Source organism: Oncorhynchus gorbuscha, linkage group LG05, assembly GCF_021184085.1.
Source record: "Oncorhynchus gorbuscha isolate QuinsamMale2020 ecotype Even-year linkage group LG05, OgorEven_v1.0, whole genome shotgun sequence".
Lineage (NCBI taxonomy): Eukaryota > Metazoa > Chordata > Actinopteri > Salmoniformes > Salmonidae > Oncorhynchus > Oncorhynchus gorbuscha.
In genome coordinates, this window is record NC_060177.1 from 35,756,123 (window position 1) to 35,779,581 (window position 23,459).

The following is a 23,459-nucleotide window of genomic DNA, read 5'->3' on the forward strand; positions in this document are numbered from 1 at the left end:
AACACTTAACATCTACCTCAGGTGACTGCAGGTGATGATTGTTACTGTAGACCGACTGATAGGTCTTCTGCTGCCTGTAATGTCTTGTCCTTCACCAACCAGAAAAGAATGGAGTCCCACCCCCTAGGCTTTGATGGTCCAACCCAGTGAGACAAACTGTCATTTTGTGTATGTAGAATGTCTGAAGGAAAGTCAAAATGGTATTTCATGCGTCTGTGTTGCAACATGCAATGTGTTTGAAAATGATGAGTCATGTTAGTCAGAACTGATTCATAGTGCATCATCTGGAGTGATTAAATACTGTAATTGGATACTGAGTAGTTACTTCTGGATGTTGTATTGGATGTGTGTTTAACAGTCTGGTCCATTTGTGAAACTGAACAGCTGTTTTCTCCTCCTAGCTCTGACTCATTGTTGGCATGCTATCCAACTGGCAATTGGAAATGTCCCGATCTATGGTTCAGATTCTGGTCGGATCGCTATTGTGGCCCCGACTCACCTCACCTGCCCTCCTGGGATTACCCAATCACATGGCCTGAGGTCACAGAGTCATCTTGGATATACTGTACATCGATACTAAATAACATGTAGACATGTATTTCATCAGTACAGTCATCTGGTTCTTGAAAATGTGGTGATGTCCGGTAAAACACTGTCATACTCTCGAGGCACCACACTGTTACTCTGCCATATGGCCGAGCATATGCTTATACCAGAGGAGGCTGGTGGGAGGAGCTACAGGAGGACAGACTCATTGTATATGGCTGAAATTGAATACATGGTCAAAACATGTGGTTTCCATATGTTTGGTGTGTTTGACACCATTTCATTCATTCCATTACGGTCTTTACAATGAGCTGTCCTCCTATAGCTCCTCCCACCAGCCCCTCCTGGCTCACACGTGGTGTTTATAAATGGCTCTTATCCAGGGTCCCTATCTAATGGCAGCTGTTGTGTGACAACAAGCTCTCTGGGTACATAATCAGGGTGGCCAAGAATTCTAGGTCTAATGATTGGTCAATCCCTCCTATCCTCCTGTAAACCATTTACTGTGGTGGTGTAAAGAATTGCTATTCTCTTATGCAAGTGATCAGCCTACTGCTAAATGCATGGCTACAACTCACAGTAAAGGATGTGGGGCCCCCTACAGGATAACTCACGCACACACACCCCCATCCAGCACACACACAGTCCCCTTTAGCTGAACGGATGTGACGGCGGGATTCGAGAGTGACGGACGGCCCAGCTGAGCCAATGGCGGAAGACTACAGACGGACGGCCCAGCTGAGCCAATGGCGGAAGACTACAGACGGACGGCCCAGCTGAACCAATCAAAAGATCCGATCTCCCAGGATCAACCTACTTTCTGTTTTGTATAAATTGTATTGTAACGGTTCACTCTTTCTCTTTTTCCTGCTGTTCTGTGCGAGCGAATGGGAGAGCCGTATATACGTGTACCAGATATTCTCACTCTGAATAAATCTGTCGCTTGTCGTACAATCTACCACCTTGTCTGAATCGATCCTTAACCGGCTCACCCTTCTACATATCCTTTTATCAACAGAATTTGGTAGCGGGAGGATGGTTTAATAACGGTCCGGTCGAAGAGAGTTGATTGGGTGTGAGAAGGAGAGTGACGGAAGGACGGTTGTAGGAAGACGGGTGAAGGAATTCGGGGGAGGACAATAATTCTGCTCAACTCGGGAAACTGATCTAAAAGGTGCACTATAAACAAGGTAAGCAAAACCTGTTAAATCAAACTTTGCATATTGTCGTATAGTCTGTCTAAATTTTGATCAGTATTTCCGAGTAAGTATGAATTCTTGTGTAAATTTATAATTTGCTGACAAGTTGAAAGTACAGTGAAGTGAACATATGTGGTACAAACCGGCGACGGCCGGGTGATTAAATCATTGATGAGATATCAGTAAGGGGTAGTTAATTACTATTCATTAAATCTGGCGCCGAGGGGATAAATTGTAATTTTGTCCCGTGACCCGGTCAGCACAGTCTGATAGCTTTCAATGATGAGGTATCACTTTTGAGGCCTGGATTAGTTCCGATAGGGGTCAATAACAGATCAGTAAGTGAATAGTTAATTACTATTCATTAAACCTGGCGCCGAGGGGACAAATTGTAATTTTGTACCGAGACTCGGTTGAAGTCCAGTCTGATGGTGTTGATTGATAGGGGTCGGACACGGACATGGATTTGGATAAGATAAGTTCCGATAGCGGTTAATAACAGGTCAGTAAGTGAATAGTTAATTACTATTCATTAAACCTGGCGCCGAGGGGACAAATTGTAATTTTGTTCCGAGACTCGGTCGAAGTCCAGTCTGATGGTGTTGATTGATAGGGGTCGGACATGGATTTGGATTCAGCACGGTAGAGATTAGGGATAAAAATCAGTAAGGGGATAGTTAATTACTATTCATTAAACCTGGCGCCGATAGGGGAAAAGATTGGCAACTTTGTCCCGCGACTCGGTCGAAGTCCAGTCTGATAAGTAGTCCAAAAGATAGGCTGATAATGTTTAGAGAGAACACGTGTATTTGTAACTGTTCATATAAAATGTAATGTGGTTGTAATTGTCTCCATCAAGATTGTTGATGGTTTGAGAGAGAGAGAGAACTCAAGAAGGGTTATTGGATAATCCGAAACTTATATGTTGTATGTAAACTTCCATGTTGTATGTAAACTTCCATGTTGTATGTATCTATAACTTCTGTGTAAAATGTATAATCAGGAACAAAATGACTTATGTATAATTGAAATAAGATCTGAATATAATAATTAATATTGTGACTATATAGTCGAATAGATCCCTTGGTTGCGCGCTCCACAAAAGCTATACCAACCCAATCGTTTTTCTCGAACTGAATATTCAAGGGAAAGCTCTGAGATAAGGCAGAGTGTGAGCAATAGTGTCTCCTCGAATACATCGTTGTTATTAACTAACGACGGGCTAAGCATATTCTAATTATATTCAAGTAGTCTGGTATAATTCCGATTAAGTTACGATTAATTTCCGATTGAATTAAAATTGAATTACGATTTAAAATTCACAATGGCGACCCCCAATACTCCAAAGCTGAAGTTTAATGAGTTCCTAGATAAAAAAATAGAATATAGATCAGGGGGAAAGAGACAGTGGAAGGATATAAAGAAAGTCTGGGAGGGAGTAAAGTTAAGATGGACGCAAGCAGGTTACCTAGGAGGGGGACTGCCAACCGGGGTCCAGTTGAAAACAATGGAATGTGGGTTAAGGGAGACGTTGCAGGAAGCTAGAGACAAGGAAATAGGAAGAAACAAGGCCCATTTATTGAGGAACCAAGGGACCAAACAGAGAGAGAGAGCAGAAGAGGAACTAAAGATAGGAACTTGGGCCATAGAAGAAGCGCAGAAAGCACAACTAAAAAATAAAATATCCTGAAATGATGGGGGTTGCCACTCCCCCACGAGGGGCAGATGAACAGACGAGCTACCACCAGGAGATGGCGCCAAATCCCTCTACATGTATAATTACTAAAACATACAATACATGACAAACGGTGACCCTGACGTGGTCTGGTAAAAAGATATCGCTGGACATTGGTGTGCCAGCCGATTAGCCAGTACTGTCGTTGGACGGTGTGTCTCACAAATCCTGACCGGTCAACTAAAAAAGGGTAAGCAGACACCTGTTGTGGAAAACTAAAGTTCTGCACATTGGAGTTATACAAATTTAGTTTTGTGAGACACCTGTTTGATGTAAGTTACTAAATTTAAACTATTATGATGTGTGAGATTGGAAAATAGTTGAGAAAGTAATATCTCCATAGGCAACAGCAATTTTATTATTGATCAACCATACTTAATGGTGCATTGTGTATGGGATGTACTAGTATGCCTGGTTGGTAGGTGGTAACAGAGATCACTTACCACGTGTATGAATGATGGGTAACGGGTGGCCACCAAAGCTTGAATGGATAGTCTGGGACTACATGTATGAGTGGTGAGCAACGAGTGATCGCCAAAGTGCGAATAGAAAGTCATATGATGCGAACGTGATGTATTAGGCAGGGCCAAGTGTGAATGACGGATATTTAAATTGATTACTCGGACTTGAGATCGATTTAGCCGTAGGGAAAGGGTATCACTTGGGTTTCAGTAAAGACATTGGTTGTTGGCAGTATTGTAGTGTACATGGAATATCGTTGGAAATGGAAAAGGTGTAGAGAACGCCGAAGTCCACTCTAGATTTAAATAAAGGCAGAGAGGGCAAAGAGTGGAGGAGACTGGGTGAGAAGCTGTACAGAGAATGGACAGAAGGTGGGGCTATTGCATCTCCTACTGGTCTGCTTGCTGGGGAGAATGAAGATCTGTGTGTGTCTGGTGTAAATTGAAGTTTACTGGCGTAAATGAAGATTTGTGAGACTCAAATCGTGTGCATGAAATACGTTTGATATTCAGTCGGGGACTAATATCGGTATGAATGAGGTCGGGGATTTTTATGATAAGAATGTTGAAAAGTCGCAGGCTTGCTGATGAGAGTAATATCATAGAATATTGAGGGGTGTGCAAGACTGTTGGAAAAGGTGTTCAACTCTATTAACGTAAAATTCTGTGTGTAGAGTTATATTATGAAGTTTGGATTATACTAAAATTGTAGAATTACATAATCAACATCTGAACATACTTACGATAAACATTAATTGAGCCACTGAGTAATAGATAAGATATACACTAGGTACGGGGCGACGGGTGTGGTCGATGTAAGACGGGAGTGGTGTTCTAACCAAGTGATGAGAAATAAGGTAGATTTATTTTGTTCTTTTAATTAGTTTACACAAGTACTCCCGGTTATTGATTTTGGTTTGATTGTTCAGATAACACAAATGAAATTAAACAGGAGGTTAAGATAGACTAACATTAGAATCTGTTTTCATTATGGGGTACAATGAAAGGCCCGCAGAGGGGATTGCAGACTGAGGTTTTTATGTTACAGGGACAGTGCACAATTATCACAGTTGTGTGTGTGTCTAATGGCTGGGGATTTAAGAAGTATTTTTGGGGAGACAATTTGGAGAAACATGAATAAAACATGAAACACCAAGACAAATTATTTGAGTATGAGGGGATTATCATAATTATTAGGTTTTGTTTTTGTAGTAAACGTCTGGGTTAAGGGGATTTTCACGCACTGCAAAGACCTTGAAAGTTGGAGAGAAGTGAGGAGAGTTTTGGAAGGGGGGGCCAGAACAGGCAAAGATAGCAGTTGCTGAGTGGAGACAGGGGGGAGAGTTGGACATGTAGAAAATGTAGGGGGAGCTCCTACAGGATAATGTCAGAACATATGGATACTATACTAATCTTACCTAAGTCATTATTTAGAGTGGTCCTGTGTAGCTCAGTTGGTAGAGCATGGCGCTTGTAACGCCAGGGTAGTGGGTTCGATCCCCGGGACCACCCATACGTAGAATGTATGCACACATGACTGTAAGTCGCTTTGGATAAAAGCGTCTGCTAAATGGCATATATTATTATTATTATATTAGAGTAGGTAAGGTTGATACCTGGGCAAAGCCAGATATCAAAAGGGGGATGGGTGTAAATTGTGGTCTAGGATAGGTTGGGGACGGGTGTAAATTGTGGTCTAGGATAGGATGGGGACTATTGGATAAGAAACTAATAATAAAAAAATAAAATAAAAATGTAAGCTAACAATTGGGCATAGAAGTTAAAGATGTAATCAGATAAAACATATGAGAAATTGTTTGTTAACCAAGCCTGTATGTCCAGGATTTTATGCATTACAGGTGAACTACAGGTGAAGTCACTCAATCCAGTCCCAGAGGCTTGGGGACCATAGAAGACCCCTGGTGACAGCTAGCTGAAAGAGCTGCCCAGATTCATATCGCACGGCGGAAGGGTAAGACACTTTTTCACTGTCGGACAATAAACAGAGTTCGGGAGAAGAACTGGAATTAACAGAATTCCGGGGCTAACTCCCGAATGAAGTAACCCTACCTGTCCTATCACCCCTGTTTTTGTCCATAGGAGTGAGGATGTGTCTGGCTCTGGCTAAGTGATGTGTATTTTGTTCCAAAATGAACATAAGAGATCCCTAGATCTGGGTAGACAGGAAGTTAGAGTAGAGATTACATGATAACCGACTTCGGACTGTTCTAGGATTGGAGAAGAGGGTATCCTTATAGCATAGAGGGTCCCACGAGGGTGGATAGGTTTTCCATGATATGGGGGAAACCTGGGAGCAATGTTGAACTTTGTAAAGGTGATGAAATCCTACTAACCATCAAAAATATTAAGCTCTATGATGCAGGCACTCACACCTCGGACTACAAAGGACGAGGACAGACATGATGGGTGTGTTTTCTATTAAGGTACTGCCAAGACCAGAGGTAATCGGACACACTCCTCTACCACCACTGTGTTAAAAATACCATTCAGATAATTAATGTTAGAGACTATTCGGCTATTGATCAATTAGGAACTGAGACTGGTTTTGATAGTAGGGACAATTTGTGGCTGTCTTATATGAGGTACACAGCTAAATCCCTGAGAATAAAGGACTGCATTATTTGTAGTCATGCTAGACCTGTTCTGGCTACACACCCATTTGGTGTTGGGGCATATGGGGGCAATTACAGTTGCATCACGGGTACAGGTAATGGCATTGATTATGGGAGATTGCCTGGAGCTGATTGCAGTAGTAACATAACCATTAATTCCACTTGTGGATGATGTGTGGAGCCAAAAGAGTGCTGAGATCCATTCTTAGAGGAGAATGGCAAGGTACGTGTGGTCTGACCAGTTTGATAATTCCACTGACCATTGTTGATGTTACTGCTGAACAGCTGCTGAGTTCTGTATCCAGGGGACCTGAGAACATTCCATCCCATGGGAGACATAGACGTAGTGCTCCATGGACAGAGGATGTAGTTGACATACACTAACCTGTTGGGAGTGCCAGTGGGGGTTCCTCATGAGTTTCAGGCCTTGGGTAGGAATGATGGACTCTGGCACTTACTACCTAGTATGGGTCCAGCCATGGTGGATGCTAGACAGACTGCATGGATTAATTATATCTACTATAATCAACAGCGTTTGGTGAATTACTCCCGTGATGCACTCACTGGTATGTCTGAACAGCTTGAGGCCACATTTGGGGTTTCCAGACAGAATACAGTTGCCTTGGATATGCTTCTTGCCAGTCAGGGGGACGTCTGCAAGATGTTCGGTAAACAATGTTGCACGTATATTCATAATAATACCAGTCCAGATGGTGATATATCTAAGGCGGGCTTGATACACTATCTGCTAAGATGAGGTCCACGGGGGGGGTGGAGGAGTCTGTTCTCTTGGCCTGGTTTGGTAAGTACACTGGTATGATGGTTACTGGATTTCTGACCCTAATTATTGTATTATTTGTTATTGATATGCTGCTTGCATCATACTGTGTTTTAAGAAGTCTGTTACAGATGTGATGAAGGATTCAGGGAGGATGGGACTGACTGAGGATGACACATGATATGCTGTTGTGAAGGTTTGGAGTCCCTGGGTGGCAAGGAGCCCACCTGGTACAGGATAGGATTAGCTGAGAGGACCAGATGGTTTCTAATAATTCTTTACTCTGTTTTCCATGACCAAAGTTTTATCCTACATCTTACATGTCAATAACAATAAAGTTTTATCCTGTTTTTGATAAGTGACACCCTTGCGGGTGACAAAAGGGGGAAACAAAAGCATACAACAAAGGCATATATCACTTCTTATTAATAATACACTTTTTATTATTTTCATGAAATGCTATGACTACTGAAATAAAGGATAGTGAGTGACACCCTAGCGGGTGTCAAAAGGGGGACTTAGATTTCACACTATTTTCTTTTGTTCAGTTTTTGAATGAGCTGTTCTCTTTTGACATAAGGTAGTTTAAACTTTGTAACTGTTATATGATTCATTGCTGAATTTGTGTTCACACCCTTGGGGTTATTTTACATTATAGCCATTACCATAAGATTGAATGTTATCTGCTGTTGCCTTGTGTGGAGGTATGTATGTGTTATGCTACCTAGCTGATTTGAAACATTGTTAAAAGTATCAGGGCCATGGAACTTTCTCATGCTGGAAAATACAGAAGGGAGGGCACATTCAGAGCGTGGGTTGCGAGAACAAGCGGACTTTTTGTTAGATAACAGGAGCCAGGTGCGAGATAATGGTATGGAGCATGAGACCCATCTTTCAGTTTGCAGCCATTTTAGGAGGGGGATCCAGTTGCTTATATTGATTAAGCTTCTCCATTGTATGTCGTGTCCCATCTGGGATGGGAAGAGGGGGAAATTATTTTTCTTTGTGGGCCATTTCCGTATAGACTTACCTAGCATAGGCTATTTTTCCTTTTTGGATTATGTTTTCGTTTTGCTTGGAGTAATGTCTCTGGACTATATCATATCTCTTAGGAGATGTGAAGAGAGGGAATCACAGCGTTTTCCCGCTGGAAAAAAGTTGGCATATGTGGACAATCATTTTACTTCTATTTTGAGATGTTCTCCGCTCTGTTGAATGAGGGTTGTAAGTTCCTAGGTGGCTGGTAGCCAACTTAGTACATAGTGGGATTGAATGGAGAATATGATGGTAATATACATATGTCTATTTCTGTTTAATACCGTGCCTTATTTCTTAGTCCATTAGGGAGAAGTTTCTCTTTGTGTCTGGATCTAGTTAGGTTGTGTCACGTCTCTGGTGAGACGTGAAGAGAGGGTTTTGTAAAGAATTGCTATTCTCTTATGCAAGTGATCAGCCTACTGCTAAATGCATGGCTACAACTCACAGTAAAGGATGTGGGGCCCCTACAGGATAACTCACGCACACACACCCCCATCCAGCACACACACAGTCCCCTTTAGCTGAACGGATGTGACGGCGGGATTCGAGAGTGACGGACGGCCCAGCTGAGCCAATGGCGGAAGACTACAGACGGACGGCCCAGCTGAGCCAATGGCGGAAGACTACAGACGGACGGCCCAGCTGAACCAATCAAAAGATCCGATCTCCCAGGATCAACCTACTTTCTGTTTTGTATAAATTGTATTGTAACGGTTCACTCTTTCTCTTTTTCCTGCTGTTCTGTGCGAGCGAATGGGAGAGCCGTATATACGTGTACCAGATATTCTCACTCTGAATAAATCTGTCGCTTGTCGTACAATCTACCACCTTGTCTGAATCGATCCTTAACCGGCTCACCCTTCTACATATCCTTTTATCAACAGTGGTGCTGTTAAAACATTTATGATGCATACATCCCTAGGCATTCTGTAGGCACCATAGAATAGTAGTATCTGTCTATAGTAGGTAGTCTGAGCATATCATTCTGCTTTCCTTTCTCTGTGATAATGTCTGGTGGTGAAATTGGAATGGGTATATAATATAGTAATCAATGTTTTTTTATGTTTTTTTTATTTGTAGGCATAAAAAAATATTTGTAGCAACAAGAACACTAGAATAATGACTGTGAAATAATACATCTAGGGATTCACTAGAATAAAACTTCAAAAAGTTAGTGTCCTAGACGAGTGGTGCACAGGGGTTGGGGTTACGCGTCTCTTGACCCGTAATCATCACGTGGGTTGGTGATGTCACGAGGTGGTTAATTTAATGTGGCCCTAATGTTACCAGCTCAAACTAGTTTTTGAGAAACAAAGGGGAGGGCGACAAATAAGAGCAAGCGGGCCGGGCTAGAGGTATTGGAGGACTGTAAAAAATATATTGTGGCTCAAAGTAAGACCATAAACTCTCGCCAAGAAGTACGATCAAAGAAACAAGTAAGTTATATGTGTATTTGTCCAAATGTTTAGTGATAAAATTATGTTACTTTGTATCACCCAAATCAACATTATCATTACTCACTTTTAATAGTTAAAATATATAGTCTCCATCATCGGAATCCTCTGGGGAATAACTGACGTGTCGTGTGTAATTTCTCAATTGGGAAATCTCATTTTTCTTGGGATGATTTATTTGTGTGTATGTTTCTTTATTTAGTTGTTCTTTTTAGTTTTATGGTCTTTTAAATAATTTATGCACCATGTGTTGGCTTTACTGCATAGATTCATAACTTTTGCCAGTAATGAATACACAACTTTTATCCCATACACGCGATTTGCGCAAAAAAACGCAGTAGCACTGCGTATTGGCATAAACTTTCGTTGAATCAAAAATGTTTAATTGAATCTTAAATATGAAGTCAACGATTGAACGAACTGTTTTAATTCTACAACTTTGCAAGCGGTTCTGTTTAGGGATCTGAAGAAGTTGTGGCCAAATTAAGTTTTGTTGTAATAACGGCTTTGCTTTGAGTTTAACAACTATGTTAGCTATATTTTGCACTGTGTGACAACGTCCTCAGGGGTGACACATTCTAGTGTTGATGATAAGTAGTGGGAGGGAGGGGGGGGGGCTCTGTGCTTCTAAATGTATGGTCTCACTACTGTAACTATTTTGAGCTATGATACTTGAGTTTGGAAGAATGGAGATAAATCCTGCGAAATATAATAATATTGTTTTATATAAATTATTATGTTTAGTCAATTACTATTTCAGATGTAGCGAAGCTACATAGTTTGAAAGTGTACTTCTACATGTCTTTGTTCGTCTTAAAGTAAAGCATACGCATTTATTCCACAATTTGAATTGTGTTCAGGTTCCAGAAATCGTTTGCTTTCTGTTTGGGCCAATGAATGGATTTTTTGACCTGAACACTTCACTTAAGCCGTAACTAACTGTAAGTGGCTATGGATACAAGCTTCTGCTAAATGACTAAAAGCAAAGTCAATGTAAACATCCCCCACCACAACAATATGAGCATTGGAATCGACTCTAACCTCAAGTACTTGTATTCACTGCTATCCACTCCGCTCAAGAGCTGTTCTCCTTTTTTGTGTTTCACTGCCCAGGAACTTTTTTTTTTACCTGACCACAATTTATGGCTGCCCCACCTATGTTTGCGCCCCCCCTCCCCCAAAGTAGTGGCTGTGTAAGAGGCTGTAAAAGATTATTTGCAGTCAGAGATAACGCTCAAAGTGACACAACCTTAGAGAGATGAAATGGGGAAAAGATAGTCCTCAGTCTGTTGTTATCATTGTTTTTTCCCCCCAGTTGTATTTTAGAAAGTTATTGGGCACACTAGATGCAGCTAGTGCCTCAGGCTTAGGTTTTTAGAAATGGAGGAGGGGTAGCATGGGGCTTTAGAGCTTGTGTGAGCTTGGCAGATGGACCTCGAGGCAATGGCACAGATAATCAGGGGAGAGAAAACAGCTTTGAAAAGACAGGGAAAACTCTATCCTGGCTATTCAAATGCACCATTCAACCTGATTTCGGCGGAGATTTGTGGGTGCGTGGCCCCTCTGCTATTCTCTCACTGCTCATGGAGTATGATGGAGTATGTCATTGGTTATGTTGAAATAGGAAGGAATGGGAAGTAAGTAGGCCACTGTCTCTTTTAGAGAATAAGCCATTTTGTCATGACTGCCATGCCTCAACTAGAAGGGATCCCATTTTCACGTGACTGACGGCAGGGAGGATGTTTAGCTGTCGACAATGACGTTATAGTAGATAAAGTGCAGTCATACTATTTGAGCCAGTAACGTGAATCATTCTGTCCTTGCACTGTTTGTCCTTGACGGCCAGAATCCACCTACATTTTGTATATTTGATCAAATAAAGCATGTGATTCAGCCATTTGTTGGCCACTCAGTGTTCCATCCTGAAGTAGGCCAGGACATTCTGGGTCTTTGTTAACTGTCTTTCTTTAGAGTGACCCTCTACCCCGCAGCTTCTCTCTTAGTGGGCATTCCATCCTTTTTTTGTTGTTGTTGCGGTCAGTGACTTTTCTGAGAAGACGAGGAATGCTGCTTAGCAGTAAAAACAAGAGTGACTTTATGCTGTTCAGGTTCAGTGTAGTCCTGCTTTCCATTTGTTGTTGTTATTGTTTCGTTGTAGAACTGATCTAGCAAATCCAATGTTGTCTATTTGACCTTGGTGATATAGGACCATTATTAGAGGTAGCACCATTTGAGTCAATCGAAATATGATCTTTACGGTATCTGATCCAATTTGACTATTTGTTTTGCTTTCTGCCAGGCAATGCATATTATGTTTATCCCATTGTGTGATGAGTAGATGGTGGAAGTGAGTTGTGGTGGGGGTGAATAGTGGGCGATGTTTCATAATGACATGTTTATAGTTGGGAAAGGAAGATCTCTTACACACAGATACCTCCCTATTCTAACATTCCTGTTACAGCTGCATTACTGATGGATAAAAATGACTGGCACGGATTAAAAAAAGACAACGTTTTGTAGGCATATTTTGCAAATGATTGGGCATGTCTAGCTCTAGTAAACTGTGGTATTTTAAGATGACCTTTCTCCCAGTATGCTAAGTCCACATTGAGATGTGTGGAACAAAGACCCTGCATGGGATATCTGTCTAGTGGCCCTTTAGAATGGAGTGAAAGGAGACCAGGAAAAGGCTCTGTTTTGATACAGGGTGTCTGCATTCGTAAAGAACGATAAAAGATTTTGAGGGCGCTCCGGGCCTCACCCTTGGCAAGGCTCAGTGGGTTAGACGAGGCCTGCTGGGTGTTGTTTCATCAAAGACAAAAGTGTTGCCTGGAGTAGCCCCTCGACATTTATGGCCAGGGGAAGAATGTCATTGGAACTGCTAGCTGGTGCGGAAAAAACAAGCCAGCTTTTACTTGAAAATGGAACTCTATCATTTTTTTTCAAGTGATACAAAAAGATTGCGATTCAGTGAGTGGTGGGAGTTGAGAATGGGGAATTTCCAGAGATTCGTGGTTGCTTGGAGTGTTTAATTATGCTCACTGGCAATCAACATTTAATTACTGTTTTTGAGGACAGAATACAGATTTACTGGGTCAACAGAATATTTGATCAATTGGCTTGAAGAGGAGCAGCAGTCGTATGTGCCAGAGGGCCGGCTGTCCTGGCCATTGTGTATCACTTTCATTCGCAGTCCTTTTGATGAGCAGTCAAGTAAAGAAACAACACTTTCAGAAGCCAATTGTAGAGTTGCCTGATACAACGCTAGTGCCTTGGTAGATTCTCCAGTAGACCAGCTCCCTGGTGAGTGAGTAGACGGCTGCCACTCATGGCATTCTGCCTCACACGAGGCGATGGTTCAGAGAGGTGATTACCTCTAATGGATCTGACTTTTCCAGTGAGTTGTTGATTCATCATCTGTGGCTGACCTTTCTATCCAAGGCTGCCTGCAAGCAAGCGAAAGTTCAATGTGAGCATACTGCAATGTGAGCGGATGTGGCTACGATCCCTGCTCATCTTCTGGACATATTGGCTCAGGCACAAACCAATGGAACAAATGTTGCCGTTAGATTAGTAAGTTGCGTGGGTGACGGGCATTGCACAAGGGTGCTGTTCATCAGAGACTTCCCAGCAAACCGGGAACCTTCGCAGGACACTATCTAAGATTACCGCTATGGCGACGTGGGGGGGGTGGTGGGTGCTGACGAAAGACTCAAAGACTCGTAAAGGAGTAATACAGGCCTAGTTCACAAATGTTGTTAAATCTATTTATATACAGTACCATATACAGTACCAGTCAAAAGTTTGGACACACCTACTGAATCAAGGGTTTTTCTTTATTTTGACTATGTTCTACATTGTAGAATAATAGTAGTGAAGACTTCACCACATAATAGTAGTGAAGACATAGAATAATAGTGAAGACATCAAAACTATAAAATAACACCTACGCAATCATGTAGTAACTAAAAAAGTGTTAAACAAATGATGACAACTTTGCACACTCTTGGCATTCTCTAAAGCAGCTTCACCTAGAAAGCTTTTCCAACAGTCTTGAAGGAGTTCTCACATATGCTGAGCACTTGTTGGCTGCTTTTCCTTCACTCTGCGGTCCAAGTCATCCCAACCCATCTCATTTGGGTTGAGGTTGGGTGATTGTGGACGCCAGGTAATATTTCTGTATAGTACTTTGTGACATCGGCTGATGTAAAAAAGGGCTTTATAAAAACATTTGATTGACATGATGCAGCACTTCATCACTCTCCTCACAAATTATAGTCCCACTAAGTGCAAACCAGATGGGATGGCGTATAGCTGCAGAATGCTGTGGTAGCCATGCTGATTAAGTGTGTTCTGAATGACTGTCACCAGCAAAGCACCCCCAAACCATCACACCTCCTCCTCCATGCTTCACGGTGGGAACCACACATGTGGATATCATCCGTTTACCTACTCTGCATCTCACCAAGACACGTCGGTTGGAACCAAAAATCTCAAATTTGGACTCATCAGACCAAAGGACAGATTTCCACCAGTATAATGTCCATTGTTCATGTTTCTTGACCCAAGCAAGTCTCTACTTATTATTGGTGTCCTTTAGTAGTGGTTTCTTTGCAGCAATTCGACCATGAAGGCCTGATTCACGCAGTCTCTTCTGAACAGTTGATGTTGAGATGTGTCTGTTACTTGAACTTTGAAGCATTTATTTGGGCCAGAGTTAACTCTGGGTCTTCTTTTCCTGTGGCAGTCCTTGAAAGCCAGTTTCATCATAGTGCTTGATGGTTTTTGTGACTGCACTTGACGAAACTTTCAAAGTTCTTGAAATTTTCCGGATTGACTGACCTTCATGTCTTAGTGTAATGATGGATTATCTTTTCTCTTTGCTTAGGTACAGCATATATTTATTTATTTTTATTTCAATTCACCAGGAGGTGCTGCAGCACCCCTGCTTCCTGTGGCTATGTCCTTGGAATGTTCTCCCAACATTCACTAACATTTTCTCAACAACATCTGTAAAAAAAGAACACAGAACCATTCCCCTAAGGTTCTCATTAGGTTGCCAGGGATTGTAATAACACAATGTTCCGGTAACGTTCTTAGAACATATTACCGCAAACAAAATGTGGGAGCAATAAGAACTGGTTCTGAGGAAAGATATACAGGAACGTTCTGCTGATGTTGATGGATATGTTATTCAAAACCCCCATGACAACAGGCAGGGAATATTCCTACAGTGGTCTAAAAAAAGAAAGTTACAGTATGATATGATGGTTCTAATAACGTTCCCTGAAAAATACTACAGCACTTAAAAAAAATGTTGGAGCAATAGAAGTAGTACTAAAAACATACTTCAGCAATAATGCACTTAGCAATAGCAATAATGCACTTAGTTCTAAAAACATACTTCAGCAATAATGCACTTAGTTCTAAAAACATACTTCAGCAATAATGCACTTAGTTCTAAAAACATACTTCAGCAATAATGCACTTAGTTCTAAAAACATACTTCAGCAATAATGCACTTAGTTCTAAAAACATACTTCAGCAATAATGCACTTAGTTAAAAAAAACAATAATGCACTTAGTTCTGAAAACATACTTCAGCAATAATGCACTTAGTTCTAAAAACATACTTCAGCAATAATGCACTTAGTTCTAAAAACATACTTCAGCAATAATGCACTTAGTTCTGAAAACATACTTCAGCAATAATGCACTTAGTTCTAAAAACATACTTCAGCAATAATGCACTTAGTTCTGAAAAGCAATCAGCAATAATGCACTTAGTTCTAAAAACATACTTCAGCAATAAACTTAGTTCTGAAAACATACTTCAGCAATAATAAAAACATACTTCAGCAATAATGCACTTAGTTCTAAAAACATACTTCAGCAATAATGCACTTAGTTCTCAGCAAAATGCACTTAGTTCTAAAAACATACTTCAGCAATAATGCACTTAGTTCTGAAAACATACTTCAGCAATAATGCACTTAGTTCTAAAAACATAAGCAATAATGCACTTAGTTCATACTTCAAAACATAAAAAACATTCAGCAATAATGCACTTAGTTCTAAAAACATACTTCAGCTAGTTCTGAAAACATACTTCAGCAATAATGCACTTAGTTCTAAAAAATACTTCAGCAATAATGCACTTAGTTCTGAAAACATACTTCAGCAATAATGCACTTAGTTCTGAAAACATACTTCAGCAATAATGCACTTAGTTCTGAAAACATACTTCAGCAATAATGCACTTAGTTCTGAAAACATACTTCAGCAATAATGCACTTAGTTCTGAAAACATACTTCAGCAATAAACTTAGTTCTGAAAACATACTTCAGCAATAATGCACTTAGTTCTGAAAACATACTTCAGCAATAATGCACTTAGTTCTGAAAACATACTTCAGCAATAATGCACTTAGTTCTAAAAACATACTTCAGCAATAATGCACTTAGTTCTAAAAACATACTTCAGCAATAATGCACTTAGTTCTAAAAACATACTTCAGCAATAATGCACTTAGTTCTAAAAACATACTTCAGCAATAATGCACTTAGTTCTAAAAACATACTTCAGCAATAATGCACTTAGTTCTAAAACCATACTTCAGCAATAATGCACTTAGTTCTGAAAACATACTTCAGCAATAATGCACTTAGTTCTGAAAACATACTTCAGCAATAATGCACTTAGTTCTGAAAACATTGCTGCAATGTTCTGCTAACTTTGATGTGTAATGTAACATCATTATACTGTATGAAGTTGCCAAACTTTCAAACAAATAGCATTCCAATCTTTATCACATCATTATATCTTGATACGGGTGTTGTCCTAACAAATCTACAAGAATGGTAATGAAGTCGATTTGAACATGCAGTCCAGCATCTTCAAGCCCTGTAGGACACTTACTTTTCTGCACCACCAGGCGCGTAATGTTTCTCGTGGATCCTTCAATTATGATCCAAACTATGGCTATATGTCGTAGGACATATGCACATCTATATACACCTCGCCACAATCTGCCAGGCAACAATTGAACACGAATTCTGAAATCAAGTTTTGTCGGGAAAATAAAAGTCAAAACATCCCTCCTTTACAGCATAAGAAGAAGATTGGAAGAGAAAGAAATAATAGAGGATACTTATTTTTCCGATTTTGTTATCCTGTCTTTGGCAAAGACAAAGACCACAACCTGGAAATCAGAGTAAAGGTGTAAACAGCTTTATATTTGTGTCGGTCACAACGCAGTGGCGCGCAGTCGATTCATTCCAGGGATAGCACTCCAAAGGCCAGGTTTGATCCCTGCTTGTGACTATCAAAAAAATATGGTAAAACTATGTTTGTACAATAAATGTCTAATAAGTTATGTGATCCCAAATAACACAAATATGTGTTTCTACTTGGATTTCTAACTTCCTCAACAGTAAGAAAGAGGACTGTAACAGTAACACAGGACTGTTCAAAACTTAATTTGATAATTCTGGGAACACTGAGGGTATGTTTTGTGCACCCTGATACGAACATTGTAGGAATGTCATCAAAACTGGACAGATTTTGTGTTTTGGGAACCTGTCGTGTCATATCCTCACAATATTCCCATGACCTAAATAAATGTTTTAGGGACATTTTAAATAACTTTTCTTTTTTTAACTATAACATCAGGTGAATGTATTTTGCATTCTAAAATAAACATTGCATAATCATCCACAAAAGTGGACCGTTTTTGTGTTTTGGGAACAGATCTTTTGTCATGTCCCCACAATCAGACGGTTCCCACAACATATGAAACATTCTGGGAACCATTAAAGAACAGACGGAATGTGTTCTGGGAACGTTCTTGCGACATCAAGCAAATGTTTCATACAAACATTGTATAATCATCAGCACAACTAGAGAGTTGTTGTATTATGAGAACATTTGCTGCAACCTAACAAATGTTCTGGGAACTTTCACAGAACCAATTTTGGTTGGCCGATTTGGCATCTTAGTGGTGTTGTAGGAAGCGGCATTGTAACATCCACATGACATATTGTGAACAGCCCAGAATGTGTCATCTTAGTACCCTGCTGCTGTGTGATCTCAATTCTCTGTTCTCAATGTCTTCATTGTTTGTGTTCCACTAGAAGGATTTGTGTATTTTGCCAGTCGTTAATGATGGGTCCTAATTAATCATAACCAACAGGCTATGGCACAGAAAACACTCATCCTTTGCCTTGAATGTTGATTGTATGTCACAAAAATGAACTTCATAATATTCCAAACACTTCTTTTGCATAACGGGAAGGAATGCTTTGGTTTTTATTACACTGGGAAGCAGATGGATTGAACAAGGACCCTAATCTTTTGATGGGGAAGCGTGAAATACTTTTAGATTCCCACCACAAAATCAAGGATTTGGTATTATAGGCAACCTTGTTTTGGGTTATTGAAATCAGATTCTTGAGTTACTCTTTGTGGGTGTTCTTCAAACTAATACAAGACCTGTTTGTCCCGGCACATCTCTGAGCTCTTCTAACCCAGACAGAGACATGCAGTTCCCCTGTGTCCCACAGAAGAATGGCTTCAAACCAAGCCTCTTCCACCGAGGGCGACCCTGTCAGGGCGACCCCTATCACCTCCCAGCAGGTGGGTTAGCCTTCACCATGGTGATCTGGTGCTGCCGTCCATCCCCTGCTGCTAGCTCTGGGACTGTTGGCAGAAAGAATAGACATTAACTCAATTAAGTCAGAGAATAAATAGAAACTCAGAACTTGACAGGATATAGACATCCATAGTTGGTGTTGTAGGAAGATAGACATCCATACATTTCACAAATATAGGGCTATTTCTTTATCTGTGAACTATGTGTCAAATTTTTCCTGATGGTGGCACAGTGGGCCCATAGCTGACCCCTGGTCATTGCTGCTTGCAGCAATGTATTTTATTGTTTTGTTGATGAAACAGAGGAGCGTGTAAGGCAGCGTGGTAAAAAATACAATTCTCGGTACATATTATGGTTTTCCATTGCAAGTGCAACGATGTTCTAGTAAGAAAAACAATGTTCCTTGTTTGAAGTAACTTTGTTGTTGTAATAGCCCAATTGGATATGACAGACAGTTTCAGCTTTAAAGGGTCTGCACAATGCAATGACCAGAACACACAAAGATGGGAAGCGCTATTGTGACAATGAGATGACATGAATTGTGTTCAATGTGTCATCAACATAGATACAGTTGAAGTCGGAAGTTTGCATACACTTAGGTTGGAGTCATTAAAACTAATTTTTTAACCACTCCACAAATTTCTTGTTAACAAACTATGGTTTTGGCAAGTCGTTTAGGACATCTACTTTGTGCATGACACAAGTAATTTTTCTAACCATTGTTTACAGACAGATTATTTCACTTATAATTCACTGTATCACAGTTCCAGTGGGTCAGAAGTTTACATGCATTAAGTTGACTGTTCCTTTAAACAGCTTGGAAAATGCCAGAAAATTATGTCATGGCTTTAGAAGCTTCTGATTGGCTAATTGACATCCGTCAATTGGAGGTGTACCGGGTGGATGTATTTCAAGGCTTACCTTCAAATTCAGTGCCTCTTTGCTTGACATCATGGGAAAATCAAAACAAATCTTCCAAGACCTCAAAAAAAATTGTAGACTTTCACAGGTCTGGTTCATCTTTGGGAGCAATTTCCAAATGCCTGAAGGTACCACGTTCATCTGCACAAACAATAGTATGCAAGTATAAACACCATATGACTATTCAGCCGTCATACCGCTCAGGAAGGAAACGTGTTCTGTCTCCTAGAGATGAATGTACATACTTTGGTGCGAAAAGTGCAAATCATTCCCAGAACAAGAGCAAAGGACCGTGTGAAGATGCTGGAGGAAACCAGTACAAAAGTATCTATATCCACACCGCCATGAAAAATCTAGACTATGGTTTGCAACTGCACATGGGGACAAAGATCGTCCTTTTTGGAGAATTGTCCTCTGGTCTGATGAAACAAAAATAGAACTGTTTGGCCATAATGACTATTGTTATGTTTGGAGGAGAAAGGGGGAGACATGCAAGCCGAAGATCACCATCCCAACCGTGAAGCACGGGGGTGGCAGCATCATGTTGTGGGGGTGCTTTGCTGCAGGAGGGACTGGTGCACTTTACAAAGTAGATGGCTTCACGAGGAAGGGAAATTATGTGAATATATTGAAGCAACATCTGAAGACATCAGCCAGGAAGTTATAGCTTGGTCGCAAATGGGTCTTCCAAATGGACAATGACCCCAAGCATACTCCCAAAGTTGTGGCAAAATGGCTTAAGGACAACAAAATCAAGGTGTTGGAATGGCCATCACAAAGCCCTGACCTCAATCCCATAGAAAAATGTGCAGGCAGAACTGAAAAAGCGTGTGCGAGCAAGGATGCCTGCAAACCTGACTCAGTTGAGTCAGCTTGTGGAAGACGTTTGACCCAAGTTAAACAATAATTATTGTAAACTTCTGACCCACTGGGAATGTGATGAAAGAAATAAAAGCTGAAATAAATCATTCTCTACTATTATTCTGACATAGGATTAAATGTCAGGAATTGTTAAAAACTGAATTTAAATGTATTTGGCTAAGGTATATGTAAACTTCCCACTTCAACTGTAGATTTTTGTTTTCTAACATATTCCTGGCACTGCTTGTCACAAAATAAAATGTTGTATTTTGTTTGGTGTTCATGTTGGAAAACGTGTTGTTTTGTGTAAGGGGAAGTGAAAGGGTGGAGTGAGTGGCTCATGACCCATTGATCCTCATTGCTGGTTGTGTTCCTCACAGTTGGTTTGATTGACCCTAAATTGAGTCATGAGATCATAGGAAAAAATCTATGTAATATTTCAGCCCTCTCACATGTATTTTCCCAGTTCTCACTCTCACATGCTCGGGTGTCAAGCTTTAAAACTGTTTAATGTAATGCATTTTGTATAACATGATGTGTTTTACTCTTTGACCATAATCCCTTATTCACCTTTCACCTCTAAAGTACAGAACCACTCATTGTGAATTGGTTTGATTATTGCTGGTAACGATCAATAGTTGGCCTTGATCGTGCTCTTTCAACTCTCATCTCAATTATAGACACACAACGGAGGAACATCAGCTTGACCTTTGGAACAATATAACCTACATAATGGCAACATTATTTCTTGTGCCACAATTGTAATGGCGTGTTTTTTCCCCCTCTTTTTCTTCTTTTCTCTCCAGTATGCGGGGTTTGTTCTCAACAGCTGTGGTGCTTATGGTGGCCTTGATGATAGTCACCACTGAAGCAGGTAAAAACAAGAAAGGTAAGGGATTTGCTATGTATTGCTTTAATTTGGCATGCACAGTTGTAGAATTAGCATGACAGTTGCACCGTTCATGGGGTTCATAAAGCCTCAGTTGGAAACCTGTCCTTACTAACGACTAATTATAATATTGCTGATATTATTTCTGTCATCTTGTTATTTTTGTTTCGCAGAGAAGGGGAAAGGGGCCAAGGGTGGTACCTCTGACTGTGCTGAGTGGCGCTATGCTAGCTGTGTGCCTAACAACGGAGACTGTGGAGTCGGTGTCAGAGAGGGCACCTGCAACGACCAGATGAGAAAACTGAAATGCAAAGTGCCTTGCAACTGGAAGAAGGAGTTCGGCGGTAGAATTTATACATTGATAGATGATTCCATTTCCCTTGATATGCCATATAATTCTCAAAGTGTAAACTGGTGGTCAGTCAATCAAAAATATAGCAAACATTTCATTCATAGCTTATTACTACATAATTAGAATTGTATCATGTAATTTCTTAGTAAATACCTAGTAATTGACATAACCAAAAAAACTATAGAACTACATTATCTTCAGACTGTTCTATGATAGCCTGACGACTTCTTCCGCTGCTCTGTCGTTCACGACATACTTTAGTCTGAGACTGCCATCATTGAAGTTGTATGTTGGGGGGAGGGGCATGGGGGGGCGTTGTGCAAAGCAAAGTCATCAGCGATTGGATTGTATCTAACCAATCAGAGTATCAAAGCCAATGACACATTTTCAAACCATCGCTTTCCCCACATGTGTTCTGGCTCTGGCCCAAACCATCAGTTTCTGGACCAATCAGACGGCCCAAATATGTTTGCATTCGGTGAAGGGTCGGGGAGGTACTCAGATCCAGACTCATTGCGGGGAAGAACCGAACGTATGTGGGCGTGGCGTAGCGTTTGGCCAGAGCAAGGAGTCTGGGTAGCCAGGCAAGCTCTATTGTGGTGTGTTCCTGATACTCAGCGGTTTTCCCTTTTGACCTTTGCCATTTCAGCTGACTGCAAGTATAAGTTTGGCAGCTGGGGTGAGTGTGACACAGCTACTGGATCCAAGAACCGGTCTGGAACCCTGAAAAAGGCCCTGTACAACGCAGAGTGCCAACCCACCATCAAGGTGTCTAAGCCATGCCCCGCAAAGACCAAGACAAAGGCCAAAGGTAAGAAGTAGACATTTAAGTCATGTAAAAAAGTAACATTCCTATCCCCAAATGAGTACGTCATATTGAGCAAGGAATCTATGATGAATTGACCCTATGGCTTCCCACAGGAAAGAAGGGAAGAGGGAAGGAGAACTAAAAAGGTGGATGAGTCCACATTGAACAAGTGATTGGTTTGATTTTATTACGCAATATCCTTTGCTTTTTCAACAAACATAATATACACAAGTGAATTATGAGATGTCAAATGGGCCTTTCCTTCAAATACAGTATAACAAACGCTAAATGTCTCTGAATATTGACCAAATATCCCACAAATGTAGACAAACACAATTCTTTTCACATATTTCCAGCTGTCGGTGGCCTGGCAACTTAGCTCGCTTGTGTTCTGATATTTCCATAATGTTAGTAAGATTCCAGTTCTGGACATGCTGTATTATGCAAGAAACAAATACTTTGACCTCACCAGTGTTCTTGGTCTACCTAACCCTTGTGATGTGTAACGTTTTCCAGAGTTTGTTGTATTTTTTTTCACCTTTTACATTAGTTCAACTGGAGTCAAGACCAAGCTCCTTGTTTGAGATTGTTTCTTAACCAGTAGATCATTTAATAATATGCTTGAGGTTTTTTTTTTTCAATTCAAAATGTTCATCTTACATTGTTGTGATTGTTTTAGTTTTCTCTTGACTACCAATTAGTATTACTAACAGAATTGATGAGTGGATTTCAATTGCGTGTGCCAATTAGTAAAAGTAGAGAGATGCAAAATCAACTATTTTTCTAGTCAACTGAGGACCGTCAGCTCAACGTGTTTCATGTACAATACAAAGCTGAGCTTGAATGCTCATGAGAATGCAGTCATTGTCTTTGTGAAGATAATAGTGGTATTGTTAAAACAATTAGTTTTATAATATATATACTTCAAAAGGTGTCAGGCGATTTTGAGTTGAACTGCTGTGTTCATATTTTTGCAAACACACATGCACACACCTTCGCACAGTTCATCTGTACTCTCATTTTTGTGATTACGGTCATTATTATTACACAAACCCTTGGAACAGAAAAAAATCAACCACTTTAAATAAACTCTCTGAATTTTTACTATTGGTTGTTTCGTGTTTCTTCTTAAT

General features: G+C 40.5%; 1 protein-coding gene across 2 annotated transcripts; it reads left to right on the top strand.

Moving 5' to 3' along the window:
* Window positions 1-9,669: 9,669 nt before the first annotated feature.
* Window positions 9,670-23,430, top strand: LOC124035891 (midkine-B-like). Of its 2 annotated transcripts, none has more exons than XM_046349715.1 (5): window positions 9,670-9,826; window positions 21,084-21,151; window positions 21,340-21,510; window positions 22,168-22,329; window positions 22,440-23,430. In XM_046349715.1, the coding sequence occupies exons 2-5, from the start codon at window positions 21,085-21,087 to the stop codon at window positions 22,466-22,468; spliced, it is 429 nt and encodes a 142-aa protein (XP_046205671.1). In that variant the 5' UTR covers window positions 9,670-9,826; window position 21,084; the 3' UTR covers window positions 22,469-23,430. The 2 variants fall into 2 exon arrangements, with proteins under 2 accessions (XP_046205671.1, XP_046205670.1); XM_046349714.1 differs by having other exon boundaries at window positions 9,671-9,826; window positions 21,084-21,166.
* Window positions 23,431-23,459: the final 29 nt, after the last annotated feature.

Bases quoted from the DNA above. Each gene is read 5' to 3' on its own strand.
- LOC124035891 (XM_046349714.1), top strand. From the start codon at position 21,085: ATGCGGGGTTTGTTCTCAACAGCTGTGGTGCTTATGGTGGCCTTGATG. The intron at 21,167-21,339 runs GTAAGGGATTTG...TTTGTTTCGCAG, and splicing joins AGCAGGTAAAAACAAGAAAG to AGAAGGGGAAAGGGGCCAAG. The intron at 21,511-22,167 runs GTAGAATTTATA...TTGCCATTTCAG, and splicing joins CTGGAAGAAGGAGTTCGGCG to CTGACTGCAAGTATAAGTTT.